The 13,565-nt window shown below is 43.2% G+C and overlaps 1 protein-coding gene across 4 annotated transcripts in view; it reads left to right on the top strand.

Annotated features, from left to right (window-relative positions):
- elf1 (E74-like ETS transcription factor 1) overlaps nt 1–13,565 on the top strand; it is a 39,273-nt gene that overhangs the window by 21,581 nt on the left and 4,127 nt on the right. For 2 of the 4 annotated variants that reach the window (XM_051421305.1, XM_051421304.1), the window contains exons 2-9: nt 6,244–6,578; nt 7,083–7,139; nt 10,270–10,444; nt 11,136–11,240; nt 11,390–11,548; nt 11,687–11,770; nt 12,409–12,601; nt 12,810–13,169. In XM_051421305.1, the coding sequence (XP_051277265.1) occupies nt 6,507–6,578; nt 7,083–7,139; nt 10,270–10,444; nt 11,136–11,240; nt 11,390–11,548; nt 11,687–11,770; nt 12,409–12,601; nt 12,810–13,169 (1,205 nt within the window). In that variant the 5' untranslated portion in view covers nt 6,244–6,506. The remainder of the gene's footprint in view (nt 1–6,243; nt 6,579–7,082; nt 7,140–10,269; nt 10,445–11,135; nt 11,241–11,389; nt 11,549–11,686; nt 11,771–12,408; nt 12,602–12,809; nt 13,170–13,565) is intronic. The other 2 variants (XM_051421306.1, XM_051421307.1) reach the window with 2 other exon arrangements.

Here is a 13,565-nt window from a genome sequence, read left to right as displayed (position 1 = left end):
AACATGTTTTTAGATGAGTTTAACCAACCAAAACACTCTTCTCCGAGCTTCGTCATTATCTCAAAACAATCCAACTGAATGTTGATTTTTGCCTTTTACATCACCCGAGCAGATATTTCTAGTAACTGTATTATTCATGTTGTAAATGCTACCTGTGTCACAAGACTCATCTCTATGAGTGTAATAGCGTGTTGTTTGAGAAGGAAGGAGGGGGAGTTGAGAACTTTCCGCTCTTACACAGAGGAAGAAATTTGTTCTGTGTGTGGTTTAACAGACAGGAAGCAGCAGAAACCCACTGCTCAGTGATGCTGTTCCTGTGAGTGCAAGATGCACAGGTCAGTTTGTGGGTGTTTTTTCTACCCGGTTTTAAAATATGTCACTGATATTTTTGGCATTATTTCTCTTATATGCCCTGAACAAGAAAGTCTAGCCTGCTGCACTATGAAAAAGGGCATGTTAGAATAGTATATATAGGGCAGAAAACAGCCTGTAACGTCTCAGGAGGAAACAGGCCTTCTACATATTTTAATGAAAACTGACCAAAAGAGAAGTGGAATCTGGTCTCTGGAGATGTTTTCAAACTTTTGTCACTGGGGACGTTAGTGAGCTTTCATCCCTGTTCTCCAGACCATATTATCCTACCAAAGCCAGTGTCTAATCTTTCACATGTTGCACTTAATAGTGTGTTGGTTGGCACAAACAACTGTTGTCACAGGAAGGCATGGGTCCTTCTACTAGAGCCCCGAGCCTGAGTGGAAAAGTACAAGGTTAGCAGGAGATGAGATTAAATTCCATTCTCCTTCTGAAAGCCTCTGCTGGAGGTGACGTTTTCCTTTTAGTCTTCATTTGGCCCTGGCACGGCAGATCCAAATGCCTCTTTACTTTAAGACAGACACAATAAGGGCTGGCTCGGACATGGTGCCCAGTGCAGTGTCTGTGTTTCTGATGCCTTGTGTTCTGCAGCTGCATGCTATTACCCAGTGTCTATGCCTGCCTCTGTGCCCGTTTCTACAATTCTATCACCACACGCATGGTGTGGCCTCAGGATTGCAGTGAAAGCACTCCTTTCTTCAGCTCAATAAAGTGAAGTTGGAGTTTGAAACATGGCGAGACATGCTGTATTGTGCAAAGCTGGGTGGTGAGTAAAATGTAGAATGAACAGAAAATAGTGTATACGAAACCTTTTTTACTGTGCTGACATAGTGCTGTAGCAGTGTCTGTGTTTTTTGTCTAGTGTAGATCCAACACCTTAATTACTGTCTTCTTACTTAAACACCTTTACAGCACTATGACTCTGTAGCTATAATTCAATCAAGACTCTGCTTGCTTTTTATGTTGTCTTGAAATGAAGGATATATGATGAATTACTTGCTATTTTTCACTGACCAGAGCCATGTTTTTGCTTTGCCAAAATGGCTGTTTCCCCTGGCACTAAAAGTGCTATTGTTACATACTGGTGCGTAGTTTAACGACATGTAAAACATACCCAAACGGGAACTGCTGTTCAGAAATGATGACCAGGATCCTCTGACGCTCATATGGGCTATCGCAGGGCTCCAGAAATGAGCTCGAGCCTCATATCACTGAGTCATTTCCTTTACAGGAACCCAGAGGATCCTGCAAAAACAGCATGTCTGTGCTGACAACCATTCAATAATATGGTGGTAAGCCCACACATTTTCTGCCATCTTGCACATTGGTATTTCTCTGCAACGCTGAACTGGGAAAACTAAACCTTTCTGTAGGATTCATTTACGGTTAAGATTTCTTTCTGTCAGTACTGAAATGACTCTCTCCGCACTGCAAGGCAAAATGAAGGGCAAAATCACAGCTTTTTGCAGTTTTATAGATTATATTAGATATTTAGTGAGTGCAGAGAGGATTCTTGATTTACACCCAGTTCAGTTTTACTACTTAAATCAGCACCGTCTATACCTGTGTAGGAAAGAATATTTCAAATACCAGGATTACTACCTGCTCTCTGACACGAGCACCAGAACATCTTGCACTACTGTGACTGCCGCATTCCACCTCACTACAGTGCTGAGCCGTCATGTCACCTGAACAAATCTGCATATTTGTAACCTGAGCTGAAAATGGCTGATAAGTAAAGTTTGCCCTGGTCCTTTTCTCGCATCTCACAATGTTTGCACTCACCACATGCAGGGTGAGTCATTGCATAGTCATTCAATTGGCTTAAATTACCTCCTTTCATGGTCAACAATGAGCTCAGCTGAAGAGACTAAAGCGGGGGAAGTAGGGCCTTCTGGGAATGCTCCATTTGTTCATGAATCCTGACTCTAATTGGTTGTTATTGCGACTGGCAGTCACCATGCTAAAGGGGTGGAGTAGGCCAGTGTTTGCTTCATACTCCTCCTCAGCCTGTTGCACACCAGGCTGCCAGATATAACCAAGAGTTGTAATCGCCAGAGGAGTAGGAGATTGATGGACAGAATCACATCACCATGGGCACAGACAAGGTGATGTTGATGGAGCCATACAATCAGCTATCCATATTAGTAATTATCTTTAGGGCTGCTACTGAGGATTATTTATTAAAGCTGCAGTAGGTAACTTTTATTAAAAATGTCTGAGAAAAATTGTTGAGTGTTGAGTCTTGCTCCCAGCGTCATTTAAGTGTTGGTATTCGACGACCTTGGCTCTGATTGGTTGCTTTCCTTCAGCCGCGGTGGACTCAAATACCAGTGGGAGCTCTAGGAGGAACCAGAGGAACCTGATTTTTCTCATAAATTATCGGTTTCATGTTCTGTTGTCAGGATATAGTGAAGGTTTCAGCAAATATGAGAAAGTTATTTTTATAAAAGTTACCTAATCAAACTTTAATGATTTGTTGATTGATGGCAGCTGTTTTTATAATAACCATAAACTCTCTTTAAAATGTGAACAGTTCTCCTGATGGACATTTTTACAATTTATGGATTGGTGGAGGCCAAAGTCTGCTGGAAATAGGTAACTGTGTGCTAACATAACATAACATAACATAACACCATAACAACTTAACATGGTGATAATACAACCCTAGTGGCCAAAAATCAATGAATGCTGCTTTAAAATAATCTATTAGTTGTTAAGATAGTTTTCAATTTCTTTACAATTACTGGATCTATCGTTTAAGAGTTTTAGCAAAAGTTATTTCAATAGCATCTTTTTGCCTGTGTAAGGTTTTTAACAGAGAAAGGCAACAGGAATCACAAGGAGAGAGGAGGGGGGATGACATGCAGCACATGTGTTAGGTTAGATTCAAACCCAGGACACTGCAGTTATACATTTTGTGCCACAGATCTCTGGTTCTCCAGGATGCCCCGCCTGCTAACCATACTAAAATGCTCGAGTCTGTCAAAAGAAGGCCCCACCCAGAGCTAGTCACAGGCAGTCTATTTGCTCTGTGGGCTATTATGCATTGACTAACATCCCAGTAAAATCCCTCCCTTCGCTGTTCTCCTCCTCTGCTCCTCTTCTCCTCTTCATGACGTAGTAAGTGCAGTTACAACCCTGCCCCTGTGCTGGGACAAGGCAGCTGTTGTCATGTGCTCTGGGATAATGTGCAGGCTGCGTCTGACTAATGGCTGGCTCACTTGTATCCCTGTCTGCTGGTAGCACTATGCCAACTGGGCCATCCAGATCAATGATGCCCTGAGAGGAGGGATATAGAAAATACACACTCTCAAACACTGACACAGTCTGATACATTATGAATACAGCAAACAGCACACATACACAGACACAAAAAGTCAATTATAACATATACAAAATACGGGGAAAAGGAGAATAAAACATTTACTGTTTACTTTTATCTTGATTCCCGCTGATCTCAAAGATCTCCTGCAGTCTTTCGGTCACCTGACAATGATGATGCTGATAATTTGTTCATCATTTACCCCCAATCCGGCAGGCTCATAAACTGAAACCCACGGGCTGACCGCTCGGTAAATCTAACACAAACTGTGGCAGTTGCAATGGAGAAGATGCCTGGTGTTTTAGCATCGTGGGTCTCCTCAGATCTGGGTGAAGGCAGCTAATGTTGGCAGGGCAACTTCAGAGTGATCCCATATGATACAGACCGCTGCACTTCTACCTCATCCCACATGGTGTGCCTTGGTCTGGCTTCACACAGGGCAGCTGAGGGCATCTGCTGTAAATGTGTGGGTGTGTGTGGTCCGTGTAAAATTGCAAGTGGAGGGTCACTTAGCAGGCAGACACATGTCCACTGGTTTTTCTTTTGTTTGCCTGTTTTTCTTATTATTTTTGTTTTACATGATTAACACATCTCCCTCCATTTGGAAGCCTCGTAAAATATATCCCCTCTTTTTTTGCCCGAGTCTGGTAATGGCTTGTCACACTCTCCTAGTGCAAAAAACATGCCAAGAAGACCGGGGCAATGAAGAACTCCAGACAGATGGCAGCAGCGCCCAGCTCTGGCAGAAGTGGGCATGGACACTGCCCAGCACAGGCAGCTAGAGGGACTGACTCCCCATCTCTCTTCAGACTCCCAAAACGATGCTTTCCAGACCACGGCCACATGTTACTATTCTGTCTGGATGTTTAGCAGAGAGATAAACTATATGGCAGAATTTGTTTAGCCCCTTTAACCCACAAACTGCAGAAGTTCAGTCTTTCTCTATCACCTCCTCTACTGTTACTACCCCCCCCTTCAAAATACAATTGGGTCTGGTATGCAACTTCGTCAGTCACAGAGGCATTTCAAAGCAAAGAAGCTCCACCCTGCAGCAGTGGAAAAAGCAAGGATGGGGGTGTACTAAACTTTGCCATCTCTTACTTCTTTACTGCTGCCAACCCTTTGGTCCCTGGGAAAGAAGAGGGTGGGGGTTTTTGGCCCTGGGGTGTCCATTTATTCATCAACCCAACATCAGCCCCTCCCTTCCTTCAGCCCTTCAGCCTAGAAACCTGCCTTTGGGTATCGGGTTGTTGGGACACACCTCGACACACATACACACACACACACACACACACACACACACACACACACACACACACACACACACACACACACACACACACAGGACCACCAGTTCCCTCCCCCCGCTGCCTGTGATCACAGTAACTCCCCGAGGGTCAGCACAGAGGGGCTTCCAGTGCATCATCAGACGAGTGATTTCTTGCCTCTGTGTGTGTGTGTGTGTGTGTGTGTGTGTGTGTGTGTGTGTGTGTGTGTGTGTGTGTGTGTGTGTGTGTGTGTGTGTGTGTGTGTGTGTGTAGAGGTGGGGTTCGTTCAGACCCTCTCTGCCCCATCATGTGATTATAATGTCAGCCCCCTGAGCCTTGTGATCTAGGGTGTTGTGCGGAGGGGTGTCTTCAGTTCGCAGATGGAGACAGTTGTGAAATGAGAGGCGTTAGTGATCCTTCTGACTATACGCTAATATGTTGTTGTGCTCATTTTAGAGCTGCAAATAGGAATCGATTAGAAAATTGGCAACTACTGTGATATTTTGTGTTATTTTTCAAGCAAAATCATTTGACAAACATTTGATGGTTCCGCGTTCTCAAATGTGAGAATTTGATGCTTTTCTTGTTCTCACCTCATAGTAAATTTGATATTTTTAAGGTTTATTGGACAAAACAAGCTATTTGAAGATGTCACCTTGTGCTCTGTTACTTTGATTGTCATTTCAATAATTGTATTGTAGTTAGTTGCAGCCCTAGCTTTTTTTAATATCATATCAACACATGGTTTCAGCTTTTAAGCTTCAGAGCCTGAAATGGATGGACAACTTTTTAATACATCTCTGATATTTGAATTAAGATAGGTATTTTGAGCAAAAGTAACTGTACAAGATAAAAAATAGCTTTCTAATTCTTGCAGGAATACATTGACATTGTCATTAAGCCTGAACTGTGTTGCAAACTTCTTTTTTGTGAGCACAGAAGAGTTTATTTCAGTGTTTGTCAGGCAGGGAGGCAGGAATTGAGGCAGTGATCTGATATCTCTGATGGAACTTGTGGCTTTCTCTGCAACACACGAATTAGACATAGCCTAGATATGTATGTCCTGCTTGAAACCGTGTAGGTCTGTTATTATTTGAATGGTGAATTTTTTTAGGCCTCAGCAGCACTCTGGGTTTCTGTCCCCTTACACAAGTACTCTTTCTGTGTGCTATCTCTGCTCCTCCCTCCCTCTCTCGTCTCTCTTGTCTCTCAGTGAAATTAAACTGATCTAATATGTCTCCTGACCTTAGCCCCTGTCTCTTTCTCCGTCTCTACCAGGTGTAGATGCTCCAGGCGCAGCGGGACCCAGCCTCCGTGTCAGAGAGGGACGAGGCTGCTCCCACCTGGGCCACAGCACTCCTGTGAAACTCAGCTCGTGGTCTCTCTCTCGGAGTACTAACCGCCCAGATTATAGAATAGAGGGGCGACAGGGAAGCCATTTTGTGAGGTGAAGCTGAGTCTCTGTCCGTGCCGAGAAGGAGCCAGGAGTCGTCGTAGCCTGGATATTTTTGGCTGCTCCCTGCCCTCTGAACTCCACTGCCATGACGACTGCAGTACAGCCCAGTGAACTGGTGTTTGAATTTGCCAGCAACGGGATGGACGAAATCAATCAGGTGAGTATCGCACTAGAGAAAGCACATTTTAAACTTTAAGATTGTCTGTTGCTTTAATGCATGACTGGGCTTGTAGGCTACATTTTTTATTTGATCTAAAGACCTTTGGACCCGCGTCTGATGATCCATCCTTTTCAGGCAGATGTACTGTATGTGATCTGGTTGATAAATGTAAGACTTTTCATAGCAGGGCAAACAAAACCTGTGTAAACAGCATGGTCACTGGGGTAGGATTAGCTGTGGCTCAGAGCCTGTGATCTTTAACTCTGACAACATGTTAGGGAGGCAGGCGGAGGGGTGGATGGAGCAGAGAGGAGGTCTGGGAAGAGGAGTGCAGGCTGCTGGGAGCACAGAAATGGAAAGATTGAAAAACCTGCAGTGAGGTTAGGGTGCGTGGGAGGTTAAAAGGGTGGGGCTTAGCCATGAATGTGTTTATGGCACAGAGGTTACTGTGTGTGCATGCTATGTGAACCTGTGCCTATGTGTTTTTCATTGCCTGGTCAGGTGTGCAGTTATCTCATCCCCACACCCGTGTCTGAATCCTGTGGAGCAGGCTTGATTGTAAGTGTGGTTGTATGTGTGTTTATGTGTACCGGTATCTGTATGTGTATATCTGGAGTGACAAGTTGTCACTGGATCCCTGAATAGCACCAGTTCAGGTATAACCTGACAGACCAGTTACAAGGCTGCTTGGAAGGGATTGGATTATTCCACTAAAAGGTCTTGCATTGTTCCAGCGCTACAGTTTTGTTCCTTGCTGCACCCACTCAGCTTGTTATGCAAGCAGTATGCCCCTATTTACCAAGTCCTGGAAATACCCCCAAAAGGAACAACAGACTAACTTACTATTGCAGTGGCCATTTTGTTTCTGCTTCTGCTGGCTGTAAAGATTTATTTTGGCCACAATAAAGCTGTTGGAGCTGAGTGAAATCATAGAGGAGGTTCGGTAATGATTAGCCATGCTATATTGGTTTTTAAGTCAATAAGTAGCTCCCTAAAGTGTATCTTGTATTGACTGCAGGATGATACTTCTACTACTGTGATTTTCAGCACAATCGAGTTCCGATCCAACAATTGGTCGTGATAAAAAACATTTTTCTGCATTTTCAATCTACAGGAACAAAAGACATTTGGCTATTAAGTAAACAGCCCATTTTTAAAACGTGACAGTACGTATCTCATGCTATGAGCTGCTGCACTCTCAAATATCGTAATTATGAGGATATTGAAAGTGTACAGACAGTTGGACTCCATTGTGGTTGGGCAGGTAAAGCAGAAGAGAGTGGGGTGTGGGGGGAACAGCTTGCACAGATGCTGTTGCTTTCAAAGGCAGAATGGGGAACTCAGAAATGCAAATCGACCTGATTATTATCGCTCCTGTTTCCCTACTAGAAACACTGTTCAAGTCAACGAAAAGGAAGAAGCAGTTAAAACCTTTATGATATTCAATATTATTTGTCAGACGCTGGTTCTCCTGACCACCTTCTCACAATTTTACACCTTTCATAGTTATTATCATGCACATTGCAACATGCTTTTCAAACTGTCAGCACTTAGTTTACATGACAATACAAGACTAGTTTGAAGGCGTTCCCAGCAAAAGCAGAATCCAGTTAACATCAAAACAACAGCAGAGACAGCAGCTTCAGACGTCTCATGCACTGTCAGCAAACTGCGTGGGACTTTCTGCGTTTGACGGGAGGGGGTGGGAGGTACTCCTGTTTCAGGAGCTCAGCATACCAATAGTCAAAATGCCTTTGTCTACACACACTCTCACTCAAGGACAGCAAACATCATTTAAGCCCAGACGAGGAGATGTGGTTGCCTTACTGTCTTGCAAGCTGATAATATGTCTACCAAAGGCTCCGTTTAATGGGAAACATTCAGTGTATGTCAGTGAGACATTGATAGTGTCTGTAGTCAAAGCAAAAGTCAGGGTTTTTATTAGCCCCAGGAGGCCTCAAGGTTTTGCTGCTTAGATGACGTAAGCTATTTGTTGTTGATCTTCAAAGTTATGGTAGACATCTTGTGAAGCCATCCTGCTGTAGACTCACAGACACCTACATTAGTACAGTCTTTTGACTTACTAATAAACAATCCTGGGGTATATCCTGCTGATCCTGCTTGGGAGGACTAACCGTTAAATACAGTGTCCAAATAATGAGCTGGTCTGTTAGTTTCCTGGTTAAAGTGTAGCTGAAATGGGAGTGTATCCATGGACTCCATTGCACCCTTTTCCCACCCCCACGGCTCAAAGCCCAGACACCTGGTATGCCCCAGAGGTCCAAACCAACAATGGACACTTGTCCAAAGAGACAGATAAGCCTTTATTCATGTTCCTCGTACTGCACCTTTTCTCTATCCTGTTCCATCTTTAATCAGGTCATGCCTGCAAGAATGTGGTCTTGATTGATCTCCATTTATATTTACTGAATTCTGCTGAGTGTTTTTAATGGGAGAGTTTTGTGATACATCTAAATCGACCCTAGTTCAATCAGCAGTGCAAATGTTTTAGTAGTTGCACCTTGGTAATTGTAGGGCAGCAATGTAAGCGTCATTCACTGGTCTTTTGACTTGAGAAAATCCTGTCAAAGATGGAACACACTCTATCTTTGGTAGGCTGGAACAGTGTTGTTACGATGAACATTTAATCAAAATGTTTCAGTGGGGGACATTTAAATACATTTAGAGGCCAGTCTTCAAACAGCCAAAGCAGTTGCAATAGCTGCTTGGCACTGGCATGACTTCAGTAAATGTTTTCAAGTGTTGTCTGCTGCCATCTGCTGGTGGTCAGTTGATTCTGAGTTCAGAGTACCTGGAATGACCTTTTTATTTAAAACAAATGCCATGATCATGACATAGAAATGTTCAGTTCCATTCATTTCCAAATAAGATCTGCCTCTCATGTTGTTTGTTTTTCATACTTGAAATAAACAAACTCACAGCTGTCACTTAAGGCCACAAGAACCAGAGAAACATCAAAACAAGAGTTGCTAAGAAGCACATGGCTTATTCAAAGGAATGAATTAGTCCTTATGTACCTCCTATTGACACGAACCAAGCGCCCATTGAGCACTCTTGACACAGAGCAGCTCTCAGATATGTTGGGCTCCTCAGTTGGTCCTCAATGGTTTGGCCCAAACTCCAGTAATTCCCTCTGTCCCCTTATTACTTCCTGCATGACCTGAAATGAGGCGGCAGGGTTAGAATTCCCAAAGCACGTTCAGGACATGATGAAGGAGGTGCTTGCCTGCAATTCATGATTGATCCATTAACATTCATTTGGGTTTATATAATCTCTGAGCATAAGATTAACTCCTCAGGAGAAGTAGGCCAAATCAAACAGCTGGTTCCTGTCTTCTTCAGCGGGTCCCCGTGGACGCTGCAGCACCACAGAAATGAGCTCTCCTCCATGCTATGTGCCTCCACATTAGCTGAAATTGAGTATGAATCTACAATATTTTACAAGGCAATAAAAATAAGAGACCAGATCCGGTTATAACATTAATCTGATGTCATCTGGGGTTTTTATATTGCATTTATGATGTGAACTGGAGGAATTAATGGTGTTTTTATTGCGTATTCACATGCATATGTGCAAAGACCATCAGTTCCCTGCCTCCCAGTGATCGCTCCTGTGTTACAACACCTCATACCTTTCTCTGTATGTGTGTTTCCTCTCTCTGTTCAGCTGGACGACCCGTCAGTATTCCCAGCAGTGATTGTTGAGCAGGTGCCAGCAGCCGATCTGCTGCAGGTCTATTCAGGCCTGGAGTCCGATGAGGTGACCAACGGCATTATGGTGGACACCACTCTCCACGTCGTGGAAGAACCTTCCATCTTGGTGGGAGGTGTGGACCTCTCAGGTAAAGATGTTTACTACAATTTAAAGGGAATAGAGCTTAGTTAGGTGCACATACAATACACCAATGTTTAAGTCCAGATCACAACAAAAACATCATTGTCTTTTTGAGTTGTTAATGAAAGAAATGTGAATCTCACCATCTATGTGTGACTTTAGTGTACAGGCCTGTACTTTACAAGAGTTTCTTACAAAGAACTATGTAATTTGGTACTAATTATTGAGAAATTAAAAAAGTGTTCAGTTGGTATAATTCCAGTTAACTAATTATAGTTCATCGCTGTAACGTATAGAGCGCATGGTAGGTCATGGAGGACAAAGTTTACAATAAGAATGAATAATTTGCATTTAAATGGGGCTATTCTTTGAGACATTCCTATTTTCCCTAAAAACAGTACCAAATTACATAGTTTTTCCAGGAAACATCTTGAAAATTGATAGGAATTTTGGGGGTAATTACAGACCTGAAAATAAGGCATAATCATCATCTTAGCCTGTACTTTTACCTGATCAAGAGCCCTGTTTCCCATTTTGTCCTTGATTATGTACCTTGCAACAAAAATTTCAGACATAAAAGGAGACTGGTAGTTATGCTAGCCATTTGGCCGTATCCGACAAAGCCCCTGATATACAAGTGCACAAATACCACAATATATGATTTCACACTGATGAATTAATTTTTGTGTTGTTGACAGAAACAGCAGTCTCAGGTGCAGAGGACAGCATGGAGACGAACGAAGCTGCAGCAGCTCTTCTTAACATGGAGTCTCCAAACAACATTTTGGACGAAAAGCGTATGAGTAAGTTATTTTTCATGTTCTGCAGTTTCAAAAATGGGGGCAAACATTTCAACTCTGATGTAACAATGTTTATATTTTGAGCAGGAGACACATTGTTTATGGTCTATTCATGGTTTGCCTGTGTTTCTGTATGTCTTGTTCACGTATAGTTCACACCTACGGCACTCTGTTGGAGTCAGATTTATACGTTCCTCTGAGGCCTGACCAGATGGATAATAGTGCCCTTGACATGTCCCTAGACGAGGACACTTCATCCATGGATGAGATACCCCAAAAGTGTCCCTTAAAACCGCAGAAAAAAACCAAAGGTAATACTGTTGTCCCTTTCCTCCTTGTTAGAGCACAGGAATGATCTCTTGTGCTACAATTTCAGTGTTATAAGTAATTGGATGATTTCACTGTGACCTCTCATCTTATAACGCAATACCCCTCAATTTGAATCATAGTGCGGAAGCCGCGGGCGGTGCGTCCCTGCTCCCCTATCACCACCCCTAACCTGCCACTCAGGAAGAAGAGCAAAGAGGGCAAAGGTAAGGCTCACTAACTAGTCCGCTTCTCTGTAATGAGCCAATAAAAATCAAGGTCTCTCCTCCTCTTGTGTACGCTCTGTTTCCTCCTGTGGAGTGTGCAAACAGCAGTCCTCAACCCCTGCAGTCCAGCGGGGTTGAATCTGGGCAAGTTAATGGATGAGGGGATCTCAGAGTGCTGTGTTTCACAGGGAAACAGAAGTGATTGCAGGCTGGAGGGCACATTGATGCTCTAGCGATAGAAGCAGACTAGTGCTGCTCAATGTGAACCCACAATGCACCATACAGTGTGACACAATGAGGAGGGGGCTGGGGACGGCAGGTTCAGCTGCACACATATACATCACCCTGTCATGGTGTCTGGGATTCAAGTGACTACTGGGAGTGTTGCTGTTTTTAACCACTTCTGGCCAAAGCATCTCACAAATTAGAGTAATCTACTCCCAGGCTTGGTATAATTAATTCCCTTCTAAGGCACACATGCACACACACAACTGAAAACAATCGTTATAAGAAAAGAGTAGTTTCTCCTGTAACAATTACTAAATTAATTATAGATATCTATAGCACAGCTCTAAGGCCCCACCACGAATGTGTGAATGTTAAAAACATGAATGAATTTACTTCCCCCCAATTTGCAGGCAACACGATCTACCTTTGGGAATTCCTTCTGGCTTTACTGCAGGATAAAAACACCTGTCCCAAATACATCAAGTGGACACAGCGGGAGAAAGGCATCTTTAAGCTGGTGGACTCAAAAGCTGTTTCAAAGCTGTGGGGAAAACACAAGAACAAGCCTGACATGAACTATGAGACCATGGGAAGAGCTCTCAGGTAAGAGGAACGGACAAATGAGGGCCATTTTCCAAAGCGTCATTGTCACGCACATTAGCTCCCATTTATCTGTGAACCCTGCAGACATGATTCCACAGATATGTTCATGATAACACACTGGAAGGACAGTTTAAAATGTTATGAGGCTGTTAAATTTGAATGATGATATTGTCTATAACGTGATAAACAGCTCTACTTTTTCCTCTAGGTACTACTATCAGAGAGGCATTCTGGCTAAAGTGGAGGGGCAGCGGCTTGTCTACCAGTTTAAGGAGATGCCAGCTGATCTGGTGGTGATTGAGGATGAAGACACAGGCTCTGATGCCAACTGCGGCTATGGAAATCAGAGATCTACCAACGGGCGGTCTGTGGTCCGTGGAGGGTCCAAAGGGCACGGGAGGGCTCATGGTCAACACCATGTCTCGATGAAGCAGATGAAGAAAGAGCCTAATGATGAGTATCCGTACCAGGAAGCAAATGGTGGACAGACGGATCAGCTCCTTCAGTCGGTCCATATGTTGCAGGCCAGCCAAGGGTCAATTGTCCAAGACCCGACACAAGCTATGAGGTAGGAGAACACCCACTCTCTTTCAATAACACAATTATACACACTCTTTTAAAGTTTTACGCAGTTTGAATTATACAAAGGTCTTTTGAGAGAGGCTGTCAGCTAAATGAAGAATGATTTCATTTCATTTCTGTTTGAGTATAGCTCAGTGGGTGCTAGAAAACATTCATTAACTTATTAAGATTAAGAATAATGTTTGAGATCATTTAGAAACATTGTCCTTCATACATAGTTTATCCACCAAAAAACACTTTGGTAATTGAAAAATGTCCTGATCAAGACATCTTGGTCACAGTTCTTGACTGATTGACATTTTGGCAAAGAGTTTCGTGTATGCACGCTAAATGTGAATCTACAGCGAGCAGTCAGTTAGGTTAGCTAAGCATAAAGACTGGA

This window comes from Dicentrarchus labrax, unplaced genomic scaffold (assembly GCF_905237075.1).
Source record: "Dicentrarchus labrax unplaced genomic scaffold, dlabrax2021, whole genome shotgun sequence".
Classification (NCBI taxonomy): Eukaryota; Metazoa; Chordata; class Actinopteri; family Moronidae; genus Dicentrarchus; species Dicentrarchus labrax.
This window is presented reverse-complemented; position numbering and strand designations above follow the sequence as displayed.